At 44.7% G+C, this 16,381-nt stretch overlaps 1 protein-coding gene across 4 annotated transcripts in view; it reads left to right on the top strand.

Annotated features, from left to right (window-relative positions):
* LOC140158430 (coronin-1B-like) overlaps positions 1-16,381 on the top strand; it is a 45,731-nt gene that overhangs the window by 8,467 nt on the left and 20,883 nt on the right. For all 4 annotated transcript variants that reach the window (XR_011859782.1, XM_072181534.1, XM_072181542.1 and 1 more), the window contains exons 3-6: positions 10,689-10,867; positions 11,554-11,670; positions 13,874-13,975; positions 14,932-15,138. Coding sequence is in view for 3 of the 4 variants with exons in the window: in XM_072181534.1 (XP_072037635.1) it covers positions 10,689-10,867; positions 11,554-11,670; positions 13,874-13,975; positions 14,932-15,138 (605 nt within the window). In the remaining variant the exon portion in view is untranslated. The remainder of the gene's footprint in view (positions 1-10,688; positions 10,868-11,553; positions 11,671-13,873; positions 13,976-14,931; positions 15,139-16,381) is intronic.

The following is a 16,381-nucleotide window of genomic DNA, read 5'->3' as shown; positions in this document are numbered from 1 at the left end:
AGGCGATTGCAGAGTGATCAGCCAGAACCAAAACTACCAGAAGTTGCAGGAGCCAATGTTGAATAGTTACTCAATTTTGTTCTTAACCATTTGTTCCAATAAGACAGGAAATGGGAAGAAGTTATGGGGAAAATCTTCAGAAGTTGTCCATTTAGGCCAGGGCTACCAAAATCGTAGGTTTTTCAACCCTGCCAAATGCATGCCTGCCAACCGTTCCGATTTAATCGGATTTCGTTCCGATTTTTGAGGTCAAAGGTCACAAAAATCGGAAAAATCCGATTTTTGAAAATGCAAATTTTTTTTTAAGATTTTTTTTTCGAAGTTTTTGGCGACTTTGGAGAACCACTGAACCTATTCTGAAGTGCTAGGATCATAAGGATCATTCACAGTTAATTTTTTTTTAAATTGGAAAAAATTACAAACAAATTACAGTTTGTTATTTTTAATATGCAAACCATTAACCAGACTCAGTACACGGTCGATCTTACCGTTTCGATGTTGATTAAGATACTTCTTGCATCGATCCCGAGATGCGGAAAAACCAATAGTCATTTTGTCCCACATAAATGAATAAATAACAAAAACCCCCCGATCCCCCGGTGGACTCACCCAAAAGGTGACGTCACACCATATGATCGTCCATTATCCTCCTTGGTCTCCGACTGACACAGGCGTGCCTATCGATTGTTCATAGCACTGTGTATCAATTCTCGACCAAAAGGCGAGATATCTGGTTGTAGTTTCACACCTTAGGTAAAACCAAACCGGTATTGTTCGGCTGAGGATAGTTTTGACGGCATTTTCTGGCGAAAAAGTGACAAAAAACGATCCAAAACTTAGCTACATATCGTGCCTCCGTTTGTATACGGGACACACGAGCAATTCAAAATGGCCGCTCGTTGGCGCCATTCATTTTGTTTCCCACGTAAAACAACCATTGCAGCCTGTAAGTTACAATAGATGTTTGTACATACACATTGTATTTCATGTACGGTAGGTTATTGTTGCTATGTTAGGGTGATTACTCTATTGTTATGTCTTCATTATCGTCCAATAAAGACGAGTTAATTAGATATTCATACGGTGGGGATTGGTAGGGACCCGTCTGACATTTTAGTAATAAAGTTAGCCAGTCCTTACTTTACCACTAACGTTAGCGACCAGCCTCCGTGCTCAGGTTTGCTTTCTGGGCTTGAGTCGCGTGTTGGGGGGGTAGTGCCCCTCCCTTTCTCCTCGCTTCGCCTCGGCCCTGTCGGGCGTGCCCTTCCCTGGTGACGGAGCGGGACCCACACCCGCTCTGTTTCACCCACAGGAGTGCTCACGATCTTCTAGATGTCTTTCTTTTGCTTAGGACTCTCCGAGTTCCAGCTTGCGATTGGGATAGGCTCCGCCATCGCCATAAGACGAAGAAGAAATCTACCAAGGGCACTGGTAAGGTCGACACGGTGGATTCTGCTGTGACAGCCCCTATGGGTCATGGCAGGTCTGCTTAAGGGGGCTCGGTCCCCGGACAAGCAGGCGGTTCCTTCGGGACTGCTAAGCGTCCAAAGGCTCAGCAGCCAGCGAAAGCACTGACTATACGTCGGAGCAAAGTAGCAGGCAGCAGAGCGGTAACCACCAGCGAAACCCTAGCGGGTTTTGCAGCAGGAGGATACCAGTCGACACGGTAGATTCTGCTGTGACAGCCCCTATGGGTCATGGCAGGTCTGCTTAAGGGGGCTCGGTCCCGGACAAGCAGGCGGTTCCTTCGGGACTGCTAAGCGTCCAAAGGCTCAGCAGCCAGCGAAAGCACTGACTATACGTCGGAGCAAAGTAGCAGGCAGCAGAGCGGTAACCACCAGCGAAAACCCTAAGCGGGTTTTGTAGCAGGAGGATACCAGTCCTCTAGCGAAAATCCTCACGGGTTTTTAGCAGGAGGACACCCGTCTGTTGCAGGCATATCTACGGGCTCAAACAGCCACAGTAGTAGCCAGCGACAGGCAGCATGCAAGGGTACCCCGGGCTTGCCTGGGTTGAACCCTAGCATGCATGGGTTCAGCAGAGACAATACCGCGGCTAACGCTGTGGGTGTAGTCTTAGCAGAACCAACTGGGATTGTCACACGGCAGCGTTCCATGGCGGGACCGCCGAGTGATACCCTGGGCCCTAGAATAGCTGCTGGCTGTCCACAGGGACTGGCTGGCGATTATTCAGGGGTTGGGCTCGCAGTCTCTCACGGGACAGCGACCCAGGTGCATTCGGTGGCAGCTACGAGGGACGAGCTACGGCTTGACTTCAGTGGTAGCCGCTATGCACCCGCCCATAGCTGCCGTGAGTGGTCCGCCACACACAGCGACCTTGGGCGAAGCTCTAGAGGGTACAGTAAGTAGCTTGAACAGCCTAGCTGATCAACAACCCACTTATGTCCTCGAGAGCCAGCGGGGGTGGGTGATCCATTATCGTCAATGGGTCAATTACCCTCTCTTGATCGATCACTGTCAAATCAACAGGGCATAGCTCCATTGATTGGCGCTGCCTATTCAGGTGGCGAGGTGATTGATCGGGGTATCACGCTCAGCTACCCGTGGTACTAGGCAAGCTCCCTCTAGCCAGGGGACAGCGGTATAGCGGGGTACCCATACACACGGCTTGCTCCCCTTGCGGGGAACGCAGTGAGGCATGGGTACAGTGGTACACAGCCGGGAGCCCTCGCGGGCCCCTACGCTGGAACCACGCATACAGCGGTACACAGCCGGGAACCCTCACGGGTACCCATGCTAGTACCGCACCGGTACCACGCCGGCACACAGCTTGATCCCCCAAACAGGGAACCCAGTGTGGCGAGGGTACAGCGGTCCACAGTTGGGAACCCTCACGGGTACCCACGCTGATACCGCACCGGTACCGCAGCACCGCTTTAGTCGCCACAGTCTCTGTGGCAACAAGGGGAGGCGGTGCTGGTACTGCAGTACCATGGGGTTACCCTGGTGGCGGATCCTTTCAGGGTCAGCTGCCGGCTGGGTATGCCCGTGGTACCCGCCGCAGGGTGTTTCTTCCACGGCCTAGCACCGTGGCAAGTGTCGCCTAGCGATGGCCACGCAGTACCAACATCAGCTGTTGACCAGGCCAGCCGGCATGGGGCTAACCCAGATCTTGATCAGGGTAGGCCCGATGCTGCTAGCGCTAGGACGACGGATGCGAGAGCATGCGGACCCAGTGGTGCCATGGCGGATACCTCAGGGTCTTGCGGGAGTACTCCCTCTTCTGCTGGCAGGTAGTCGGCGAGCCACACAGTGGTTATGCCTTCTTACCCGCTTTCAGATGCCCGTCCTCGGTTACCGTCATCATCGGAGCATGATACGGATACTGTGGGCGAGGAAAGGAGTCGGAAGCTGAGTCCGGTAGTGACATCACTACAATCTCCTTCCCCCGCTGCCCCGCGAGGGGAGCAGCAGCACTGATCTTCCTCCGGACACCCCCTAAGGGGGAGTCCATGGAGGAGGACCAGGGGATCCTTTCAGTAGGATGCTCAGCTGCTGCTTCCTCACAGGGGACGCCTGCACTCTCATTCCCGCAAACCTCACGGGTAGATATCGTGGGGCTGTCGAGCTCAGTAGAGCTATGACGCCGCGTGCTTGCACGCTTCCTCTGCGTGGAACGCGGGAGGCCCGAGGGGATCCGAGAGGGACCCAGATGTCGTCAAGCGTATCACGCTCAGACAACATCTGAGCTCTTCCGCGAGGTGAGCCTATTAGCGGTGCTAACAGCTAGCCTCAACGAGAGCTCCATGGGCCTAGCCCATAGGGTGTCCACTCAGCGCGGGGGTGGGGCCTGCCACTCCAATCGCTCAACGCGATGGAAAGGCAGGGTCCTTTTCTCTTTGGATGCTTCTGCGCCACGGTGGAGGACCGTGCAAAGAAGCTACCAACGGAGCACTCTGAAGAAGTCGGAAACTGCCCTTACCATGGGTAGGAGCTCCGACTTCAGCAGGCCGTGCACCACCAACAGTACCCGAGCCCACTACCTCTGCAGCACCCATTTCTGGGAGGCGCAAGGGTAGCGCAGGAACAGCTGGCAAGCCCCGAAGAAGAGCAAGCGCTCTTCCAAGGGAAGCTAGACAGAGCATTCCTGGGGGGCTCAGCGGTTTTTCCACAGGGGGATCTCCCAGTGGACGACCGCTTATGGCTTTCACCCAGAGGTGGGAAACCATCTCTTTGAGCGCCTGGGTATGGTCAGTGGTGAGTGGGGATACAGACTGGCAACCCAGTCTCCCCACATTCGTCTGCACATTTCAGAGGTCCACAGTAGTGCCGCCAGACGGCCCCCAGCGCCGGGCACTACTGACAGGGATCACACAGCTTCTCACGAAGCGGGCGATTGTCCCGGTCTACCCCCGTTCTACGGGTGATCTTGGAGCCATTGGCTCCAAGGAAGACCTGCGACGGGAGCCCCATCCGGAACCGCAGGCTGTTGAACACGTTCTTCAGGCCCAAGAGGTTCAGAATGGGGACTCTCGCCTCGGTGCTAGCCTGCCCCATCAGGGGCATGGGAACAGCATCGCTAGATCTCTCGGACGCCTATCTGCATATGCCAATCGCCTCTCAAGATCGGAGGCATCTGCGCTTCTAGGTACAGGATCAAAATTACCAGTTTTGATACCGGCCATCCGGCCTGTCCATCTCTCCCAGGGTGTTTAACACTCTTGGTCAGAGTGGTGGCAGCGTACCTGAAGCACAGGGGTGTCAACATCAGTTGCTACCTAGACGCTTGGCTCATATACGGACGCACTCCACTGAAGACTACGGGTCTCATGGGGTTGATAGTCCGTAGGGTGCGGGACCCTCGATTTTTTGATCAGCTCAAAAAAGTCCAGCGTGGTCCCGACGCAGACACCACTATTTGTAGGGGCCCAGATCACCCTCACGGAGGGGTTCGCGGTGCTCTCACCCGAGCGGGTGACGCACATGGTGCGGTGTGCCTGACTCTTGGCCGAGTCTCGGGCAAAACCCGCTGTGGCATGGATGAAGGTGGTAGGCCTAATGGCCAGTATGGTAGACCTCGTACTGTACTGCCGTTTCTACGTTAGGGCTTACCCAACTACACCTTCTAGCCTGCTTGCAGGCCCAGTAAATCACCAATATCCCTCGCGGTTCCGCTTGTCGGAGATCGCGCGAGAGGAACTCTGGTGGTGGACCCATCAGCCCAATTTGACCCAGGGTGTCAGGTTTCCTGCACCCCGGTATGTCACGTAGTGACGACCATAGCGCCAAAACGGGGCTGGGGGTCCACATCCACGGAGACTCCGTCTCGGGCCTATGGGGCCATAGAGACAGAGTTTCACATCAACCTCCCTCGCCACGAGGAGGTGATCGTGGAATCACATACCGTTGTCCTGACGGATAACACAACCGTGGTAGCCTACCCCAACAGACAAGGGGACTCCGGCCACCACGATTGAGCCTGCATGCACGACACCTGATAGGGTGGTGCAAGTTCAGGCAGATTACGATGAGAGCGATACACATCGCTGGCGTCACCAGCATCCTCGCGCACAATCTGTCACGAGGAAGGGTGTCGGGACCAGCAGAATGGTCCCTTGTTCGCAGGTCGCTCAGACGATCTTCAAGGGGATGTACCACCCCTCGAAAGATCTGTTCGCATCTCATCGCAATCATCCACTGCCGGTGTACTGCTCAAGGGTCGCGGACCCCCAAACATTCACCGTGGACGCTCTGCCCATAGACTGGGGAGGGATGACAGCTTATGCAGTCCCTCCGATCTCACTACTCATGAGGGTGGTGGCCAAGATCGGGTGGGAAGACTGCATTGTCATTCTGCTAGCGGCAAGGCCGCTGGCACTCCCCGAGGTACCAGATCTACTCCGGATGCCCGGAGCGGAGGTACCAGTCTATCACTAGAGCACCTGCAGTTAGCTGCATGGCCCTTACCAGGAAGCGCAATGAGCGAGGGATACTTTTCATCAGAAGCTGTTTTTCTCATCGCCGGGCTAGACGGAAGTCTACCCTCCGCACGTATAGCCAGAGTCTGGCTCCATACTACGCTTGGTGCAATGAGACAAATAGCTCTCCCGCTAGAGCCTCTGTGCTGCTAGTTCGGAGTTTCTGACAGAAAAGTTCCAAGCAAGACTTCAGCGGGCCACTGGGGCCAGCTATAAGTCAGCTGTCCTCTCCATTCACCGAGGTTTCGAGACGGTCGACTATCATAGCCGATGGTTACCTTATTAGTCTACGCCTCGACGGTATGTTCAACGAGTGTCTACCAAAAAGGCAAGTGATCCTCCTAAGGGATCCCAACACAGTCTTAGATTACTTTAAGGGTCACCCTTTTGACCTTCCGTCAAAAGCGACGCTTAAATACGTAACTCTCAAGATGGCTTTCCGGTTTGGCGTTGGCTTCGGACGGCGGTGCTGAGTTGCACACGGTCTCGAGGTTAGCTTCCGTGTTCACAAACACTGGAGCGACACTGTTTCGGGCGCTCTGTTCTCGTGACTACGAACGGGCGCGGTGCATACCGACATTCGTCCCTCTCCAATCCCCAGGGTTGGGCAAGGTTCGGCTGAAGCCAAAGATAGGCTGGGGTGTCCGATAAGGCGCTGCAGCACTATTTCTTCCGAACACAAGCCTTGCGAGGGACTCACGACCGCATTCATCACCCTTACAGAGTTTTCGTCCAGCCGCTGTCGCAATGGCTGGTCCAGGTGTTGGTGGGGTCCGGGGATCGCGAAGGTTTCGCGTCCCACGACCCACTCGACGAGCTATCTCATCATCTTGGGTATACCGCTCGGGTTGTCCCTTGAGGAGATCTAGCAGGCGGTGTCCCGAAGCCACCTTCGCCCTTCTCTACGATACTTCCGTTTACGTTAGTAATCAGAGACGGGCGGAGGTTTACCGGGACATTGTTCGGCGATCATAATACGGTAGTGTACGGGTACCAGGTTTTCAGACTATACAGAATACTCAGCATGGTAAGAACCAGTGTCGCTATTCTTTACCACCAAACTTATTAAGTAAGGAGGTTTATGTCTGTGATCGCGTGGTCTTTTTTGTTTTCCCTACCGTTGGGGGGAAAAGATTTTCTGACCTCGCGAAAACCATCGATTACCCGCTCCCGATCCCTGATCAGATGCTGACCAATCTTGTACCTCCATCCGTCGGTTACTTGCTAGATCGATCTTTCAGATGTTGATGCAAGAAGTATCTTAATCAACATCGGAACGGTAAGATCGACCGTGTACTGAGTCTAGTCCCAAACAGAAATGTTTGTGGTAGACTCATAACCGGTGCGATCTTACCTTCCGATGTTGATTATCCCGACCCCGCCACCCCTACAAGTTTGGTCCGAGTAGGGGATCCCAAGTCGGATAAGGGACGATCATATGGTGTGACGTCACCTTTTGGGTGAGTCCACCGGGGATCGGGGTTTTTGTTATTTATTCATTTATGTGGGACAAAATGACTATTGGTTTTTCCGCATCTCGGGATCGATGCAAGAAGTATCTTAATCAACATCGGAAAGGTAAGATCGCACCGGTTATGAGTCTACCAAACATTTCTGTTTGGGACTAATATTTACCTCTTCATGTAGCACATATTATAAATGCATGGAAAACCAATGCATCTATAATATGTGATACATGAAGAGGTAAACACTAGTTAATGGTTTACATATTAAGGATAACAAACTAACTTTTTCGTAATTTTTTTTTTCAAATTACCTGTGAATGATCTTAGCACTTCAGAATAGGTCCAGTGGTTCTCTAAAGTTGCCGAAAACTTTGAAATTTTTTTAAAAATTTAATTCAAAAAAAAAAATTAATTTTTTTTCAACCTTGAATAACAAGTAATTTAGGGTCTATAACTTCTTTTTTCCAAAGTTTTGTTTTGCTTCTCGCTTCACTCTAATTAGACACCAACCTTAGTTCCAAAGGTTGGCAAGCATGTGCCGTTACGGGTGAGCGTGTGCTCGCGCGCCCCGGATCGCGCGCACCCTGTACAGATTTTTATTTTTACAATGTTGGCAGGTATGCAAATGTACAAATCGCTGCGGCGGAAGGTGCTCAAGTAGCCTAATTTCTAATCACAGGAAAATGCAATGTAAACTTAGCACTGTCTGAAATCACCCAATGCAGCAAATTGGCAAGATGATATCCTGTACACTTCCTGTCCTTGTATGTCAAGATCCGTCAATAAAACACCTGAAAAGGGCAAGTCAGTGCTTGGATGACTCAAAAATCTGTGCAAGTGGAAGTTGGCAAAATTACATTGTAAAGGATATTATTGTACAGCAACCCCTAAAAGTTAGAGTTATGTAACCCAATTTTTAACCTAGTGACTTTTTTCGGAGCAGCATCAAGCAGCCCAAAGTAACCCAATTTTTAACCTTGTGACTTTTTTCAGAGTAACAGCATCGCAGCAGCAGCCCAATTTTTTAACCTATTGATTTTTTTCGGAGTAGCAGCAAGCAGCCCAAATTAGCCCAGTTTTCCTGTAAGGTGCCAACCCTGGGTGTATTCAGTGAGTCATTAAAGTTAGCAGCAAACAAACTGTTTGCTTTGTTCTTTGCTTTTATTAGAGCATTCCAAAAATGTTATGGTGCTGACAAAATTACCCGAAAATGCCAGGCCTAGTTTGGAGTTGAATTTTTCTATCAGATTGGATTCTACATGTAATGTACTGGCAAACTTGTGTATCATAATGGCCCAGGCACAGAAGAGTACACGATTTCCAAGGTGGTGCATACCAAACTAATTAATGTTTTTATTTATAATGTATAAATAATAATATATATTTTGAGGCCTAAAAAGTCACTTGGATTATGAGAAAAATATGAGCTTCATACCAAAACCTACATTTCCATGGGTAAAGTGAAGGGGTGAGCCTTTCAGTTGATTCACAATTGAGTCATCCATTGTTATAATTATAATTGGATATTTTATGTGGCAAATCATATAAGCTGTGTGGTAGTAAAACATGTTGAGATACAGCTATGGTCCATTTGGCTTTCTTAAAAAGGTAGCATCCATGTGTGATACACACATGATCAAAGGGGTGTTGTATTGCATTGATACTAGCATAAGAGACTGTCCATGTTTGAATTGGATGAATTTTGATTTCTGTACAATCAATTTGTAGCAATCTTTTGGAGGATTGAATATTTTGTCTTTGTGAAGACATTTTGAATACATGGACTTACTAAAGCTGTTTTCCAACAATCTTTGATTTTACTGATTACGTCCCAAACATGTTGTTTACCTAGATGCGCTATAGCTGTCAGGATTTACAATAGAGGTCATCCGTGTTCTATAAGCTGCATATCCTACCAACGACTCCTATACCTTGTTTAGGACTTTCAAAAGAAGTACCTGCATGTGCAACCTTGACTATTTCAAAATAGCCCGCCAAAGTCATGCAGGTAACTCCGAGGTCGTGAATTGAATTAGTTTGAATGAGGAATACTACGGGAACCAGCGCCTTTTGTTAAAAGTTACGCATGAGTAAAGTGGATAACCTCTATTTTGCAGATTGTCTACCTGTTTGATGCTATAAATTGTTACGTGCATGTGCCATAGTTTTGGGGTGCATTTTAGCAATTTTGGTATGGCAACCTTATATGCCCATTTTCTGTGTTTCACAAGACAAATATGTGCCCATATTACATGAATTATTACATGCACATTTTGGCAATTTCCCTTGTAAAATAGACATTTGTTTCTAGTAGAGGCAGTCAAGTGCCCGTAAAGAGGCCTTGTGGCACCTTACAATATGAGTGCAATCAGATATCAGAATTGGCTATATCTGATTGCACTCGTATTGTATTGAAATTCACATTCCCTGTGTGGAAGATGAAGGTCATGTCTTCAATAAGGAATGTACGGATTTCAACTGGAATAGCCCTTGGATGCTTTTTTTTATTTCCCAATCTAATTAACGTATAATGATTTACTATGAAAATTGTATACATGTCAGGTACTGCTGACCCAACTATCCTGATTTGAAATGCAGATGAAGGCACAGCAATGACACGAATTACTACCTCCTGATATGATCTTCTGGGCATCGTGGAATCGTATTATAGTGTATTTTGAATTTCTATGAAATTTATTATAGGTGCAGACCCATGCATATACAATCTGTCCACATAGAAGTACAAACCAAATCTGTGGCATCGGGGGGGTCGATGCTTTGCGTCACACGCACTGCATGTTAAAAAAATGTGACGCGTAAAGAGCGAGGTGCACTCCACAAGAACAAATGGAACAGCTGTTGGCACGCCAAAGAAGCATTTACACACGCATTACACTGAAATAATTATTCTCATACATGTACCTCTAGTTTCCGAGGTCTATTTACTTTGTACGTCTATGTGGACAGACTGTAGCAGTCTATGCAGGAGAGTGTACAATTGTGATGGTGATTACCTCTCACACCAAAGTGATCTTCTGGGCATCATTGAACCTAATTATACAAAATGTACATCAGTGTTTACTCAGAGGCCGTATGTCTCAATTTTGGCCCAGTGAAAATTATTTTTGGCGCACACAAATTTGCAATGCTGTATTACAATTAGTCAATTTGGGGAATTATCGAGTCAAAATTGGGCCAATTTGTCAAGAAAATGTTTCATTTGGCGCATCCAATTTCCAGAGAGAGTGAACACTGATGTACATGTATTGATTTATGTTTTGTAGGTGCTGATCCATGTATCCTGATTTGGAATGCAGAAGAAGGTGTAGTTGTGACGGAGATTACTTGCCATCCGGAACTGATTTTCTACGCAACATGGAACTACAATGGATCACTCATTGCAACCACATGCAAGGACAAGAAAATACGTATCATTGATCCTAGAACAGGAGAAGTCAAGAAGGTCAGTTGCTATAATTAGTTTCGCAGTAGTTCTATTTTGCTGTTAGGAATATAGGAAAAAAAAAAAATAATAGGAATAAAGAAAAACAACAGCAATTGCGCTTTTTATGCCGCAAATCTCACTTTCGGATTCCAAGTGGAATATTGAAAAAAATATATTACAATTTTTTACATTACGTTTTATTAGTGGGAAATGGCACATTTTCTCAGATTTTGAAGAATCAATGTGCGTTTTTCTACCTAAAAATTGTGGGTTTTTTTGCCAGGCCCCAAATATGATACTTGTTTCAGATTGCCAGGCCCTAGAAATGATAAGTACTTGTTTCCATTAGTGGTCGACAATCCTGCTTGGATCTACTCCATGTATACACTGTAGTTGGAAAATGTATGGAACTTGTATGGAATATTTGTATTTCAATATATTAATCATGTATACAGTTGTTTAATTTTTGTTGTTACAGCTTTGTGTGAAACAGATTTGATTCTTATAAACAAATTGGATTAGAATGAGAAAGTTGTCACATATTATATATTGCATTTTACATGTGTATGTTATAAATGTGAAAGGTTTACATTTTGTGAGGTTTGTGATATCCCCATTCAGACCCACTCCATGAGAATACATGCCATAATTCTGGAAGAATTTGAGCTTATGTCTCTTATGTTCTTATTATCTTGTTTTAACAGGAAGGACCAGGACACGATGGTGCCAAAGTTTCACGTGTTCAGTTCTTGAAGAACAACAAACTCTTTACCACAGGCTTCTCAAGGATGAGTGAGAGACAATATGGTGTCTTTGATGCTGTGAGTTTTACTTTCTGTAAAAAAATTGTGACACTGATTAATAGCTCTTAATTGTAGTATTTCTTTCAAAGTACTTGACCTATTACTGATAAGATCCCTGTGTTTTTGTTGTTGTTGTTCTTGCTGTTGTTGTTTTGCTGTAGTTGTTTTGTTATACAATACCTGGTAACTTGAAAAACTCTAGAATACCCAATTCGCCCGATATTTCCCTAAACCTTCCACCAAATCTGACCAGACACGTAACCCAAAATCCTAAACCTATTTTCAGTTCTAATAGTATATCGTGACAACTTTGAATAACCATGTTGTTTTAAAAGTTATGTGTACCGTCCTTCAAGTCATAGCCAAGTTAGTCATTAATGGTTAGGCCGATACTAAGTTTGACTAGCTTGCCAAATTTGGTATTGAAATTTGGATGCATGAGGTCACAATACTCAGGGATCATGTTATGTAACTAACATGAAAATCAAAGGGCATGTTTTGTGGTCACAAACAACATGGACACATTTTGACCATGTATGGAATAAATATATATATCCTTGAACTGTATAGAATTTGATTTATTTTGTTATTCATCTGCTGAAAAGTAGCGATCATAATTATTATCATTTAATATTAATTAGAATAATTCTGAGAAAATAAAAAAAATTGATTTAAAAAAAAAAATGTAATGGACATCCTCTTATTTTGTTAATTTTAGTGAAAAAATAGCACATGCAAAATTTTAGAACTTATGAATAAAGTTTAGAGAGTTTTATTGGACTTAGAACCTTTTCATGGGATATTTTGCACTTAATTTAATAGACAAAATGCGAGAATGGCCCATTCAAAAATTAAAACTTTGTTTCTTTCAGAATCTCCCTAATGCATACACAGTTAGATCACAGGCAAAGTTAGATCACATGTCTACCTTATGTATATTTGATACTACATGTAGTTTAAACAAATATAAAAATATTTATGAGTCTTAGTAAATAGATGAGTTATTAGCAATGACAAAGACAAGCTGTAGCGATTGTAGAATGTCATCTGTCTCACCGGGATTCCTAACATTATTGTTTGCCAGGGAACAGTTATTTGACCCCAGAATATGTGTGTACATTGGCTACACTCATAGTATGACCTCTGATGGCATTGGCCACTAAAACTCATACACCATAATATGAGGTCAAATTTAGGAGTACTTACTGTTGAATGGAAGATGTTGAACTCTGGCATTAAATAGGAGTTGGTTTGACTCATAACTTGTGGTAGATGAAGTATGACATGATTAAATGATGACAACAGTGTAAACGAAGTGTTGCTTGGCAACAAATGAGTGTGGTGAATGATGTCATATGTTAATAGACAATTCTGTGCAATGATGTCATCAGTCATTGTGGTGTGTCAAAATCAGCTGTTTCCAAAAAAGGGGGAAAAAGTTCATTGTTTTGAAATCATTTGGCATTAAAATTACCATAAGGTGTACCATAGTACAGTACTTTATTTACAAAGAATGAGATAATTTGAGGCAAGGATAGTTTGTATTTCATCTAGGGGAATGCTCGAGTTTGGTTTAGGTGAGGGCGAGTTAGCGCAGCGGTAGTTCCCTCGCTTTGCACCACTGAGGTCCCGGGTTCAAGCCCCGGCACGGCCTACTGACTCATGTGCACTTGGTTTATCCCAATTCCATGCTCGCTCTCGCAGGTTTTCTCCGGGATCTCCGGTTTCCTCCTGCTTTCAAAAAAATCGGTGATTAGTTGTTTGGCTATCAAAAACTTCCTTCACCCAATGGAATTTGGGGAGTTGCATAGATAATTGGTGAATGTTACAATCTAAGTGCGGATAGGTTTGCGCCAAGTTCGGCTGCAACCAGCCTAGTTGATGCGATCTGATGTGATGATCCACCATAGCAGCGAAATTACAGGGCTTTGATCCCTCTTAGATCCGGAAAAGGCGCTATATAAAACACCGACATTTTATTTAGGTAGGGGTGTGCCTGGCTGTGCCTCAGAATTTTAAAGTGAGTGGACCTATCCATATACCAATTTTCAAAGAAATTTTTTATACCAAAATTGATCTAGAAAAAGTGGTCATTGATAATACCAAGGGTAAAAAATGCGGCTCATGTTTGAGTCACATTCCCAAATGGTCATTTGTACGGAGTACCCCCCTCCCGATTTCACTTTTGAAACTAATATATTTTGTGTTCCCTTCCCTACAGACTTCACTAAGTAACCTGGCAATGGAAACAATAGATAACAACAATGCCCCATTGACGATATGCTATGATCCTGATATCAATCTGGTCTACCTGATTGGAAAGGTAAGTTATCATAATTATTGTGTGTATGTGTGTTTGGGGGTTTGTGTGTGGGGAAGGGGTATTTTACGTATTTATGTGTTTGCATGTTAGGGGTGTGTGTGTGGGGGGGTTGCTTGTGTGAGCACGAGTCATGCGCCTTGTAATATACATAAGTTTGAAAGTTTATGGATTGTTTAGACATATTTTCTTGGTTAAAGGGGGACTCCGGCAATCATAACATTATGCCTTATATGTTAGAAAAATAATTATCAAGCACGAATCACATTGTTTTATTTAAAATAAACTCATATTGACCATAAAAACAGTCGGCTCTCAACACGCGATATTTCAAAATTCCCGCGCTGAAATTGTCTAAGTGCAATGACGTAATGGTTATTTGTGTTCAATTGTCGCCAGCCTTCATTGTATTACTGGGACGTCATTGCACTCGGCGAATTTTGAATATCGCGTGTTGAGAAACGGATGTTTTTATTCGTTTTTATGGTCACTATGAGTTTGTTTTAAATAAAACCATGTGATTCGTGCTTGATAATTATTTTTCTAACATATAAGGAATAATGTTGTGATTGCCGGAGACTTCCTTTAATTCATGCACTGAATTCTTTTGTAATTCTCACCTCTTTCTCTAATATTGTACCCTAAAACCTAAAATTCCTGCACCTTGTAATATACATAAGTTTGAAAGTTTATGGGTTGTTTAGACATATTTTCTTGGTTAATTCATGCACTGAATTCTTTTGTAATTCTCACCTCTTTCTCTAATATTGTACCCTAAACCTAAAATTCCTGCACCTTGTAATGTACATAAGTTTGAAAGTTTATGGGTTGTTTAGACATATTTTCTTGGTTAATTCATGCACTGAATTCTTTTGTAATTCTCACCTCTTTCTCTAATATTGTACCCTAAAACCTAAAATCCCTTTGTTAAGTTTGTTTTGTATTCATTTTCCCTGCAGGGTGACACCTTGATACGATACTATGAAGTTTCCGATGCAAGTCCCTATGCCTATTGGCTCAATAACTACCAGTCCACAGTACCACAACGTTGCTGCGGCATGATGCCAAAACGTGCTTTGAACGTCAACAATTGCGAGGTTGCGAGGATATACAAGATTATCCAGAAAGGGACATGTGAACCAATCGCTATGATTGTACCCAGAAAGGTATGTTGTCTTTCCAAGTGTGTAAATTGCTGTTTACCACAGTTGATTGATAACTTTACACAGGGTTGTCATCAATTTTCAACCCAGATGTTGAAAAGTAGCCCAATATTTGCGTATCCTTGGTGTAAGGTATTCATGAGTTAGACTAGTGTAAAGATTCCATTCAGGAATTAAGTTCATTTTTGTCACTTTTCCGTATGTAGGGGTGTGTGTATGTGTGTAGGTGTGGGGGTGTGTATGTGACAAATTTGGTTAAAGTTTTGGTTAAAGTTTGCCTTCCGCCTATTTTCTCGGAGACTATGAGTCGCACGTTCCTCAAACTTGGTGGGTGGGTGCATCTTGACCCGAGACAGAAACGGTTTGTATTGGTTAGTGGGTCAAGGTCACTGAGGTCATGTAGGGGTCATCTGAGGTCAAATTAGTAAAAATTTACCTCTACCAAAAGTAATCACAAAAGCAGGTGGTCACGAAAGCAGGCGAGACTCGTGGTTCGAGAACCGCCTTGTTTATGCTAGCTAATTCTGCGCAGTTTAATATGAAGGATAAACTAAATTTTTCTCTTAATCATTAGTTTTTATGAATCACAAGCAGTGGTGAAAGTCTGCAAATGTGAACATCTTAGCGATGCGCTGGTTATACTGCACAGTGAATACATTTGGCTTGAAGCAGCTATTCATCAAATGTGTGAGATAAGTTTGAGTACAGGAGTTATTTTAGGAATACAGATTGCAAGAAATCTGTTTTCAGGCTGTTCAGGGGTCAGAAATTAAAGTCAGTCCGATGTCGTACTATATGAAGCAAACTGCTTATGTACAGGGTGTCCCAGAAAAAATTACCGGGCGAATAAATTTAGACGTAAGTCAAAAAATAGACATCAAAATCCAAAAATCTAAATATCAGCGTGTAGCCCATCTTATTGTGCATCTTATACGTTAATTTTACTGGAATCGGTTGACTAATTGTGAAGAAATGAGCGATTACATAACACATGTGTCAATTCACTTCATTCCAAGTTTGAAATAAAGATCATTCAACACAATACGCACTAGTGGTTAACACTGTCATTGGGCTTCATACTTTGTTCGGCTTAGAAATCATTTTCGTTCTTTCTAAACAATCTGTTTCTTGTAAAACATTTAATTAGGAAATTTGAAATTTGAAAACTTGCACAATATTGAAAAATTATAAGCTTGCATGTAAGATGGTGCTCGGTACTTGTAAATATCTTTTTTTCGTTAATGTT

Source organism: Amphiura filiformis, chromosome 1 (genome assembly GCF_039555335.1).
Source record: "Amphiura filiformis chromosome 1, Afil_fr2py, whole genome shotgun sequence".
Classification (NCBI taxonomy): domain Eukaryota; kingdom Metazoa; phylum Echinodermata; class Ophiuroidea; order Amphilepidida; family Amphiuridae; genus Amphiura; species Amphiura filiformis.
Note: the sequence above shows the minus strand (reverse complement) of the source record. Positions and strands in the feature narration are given on the sequence as shown.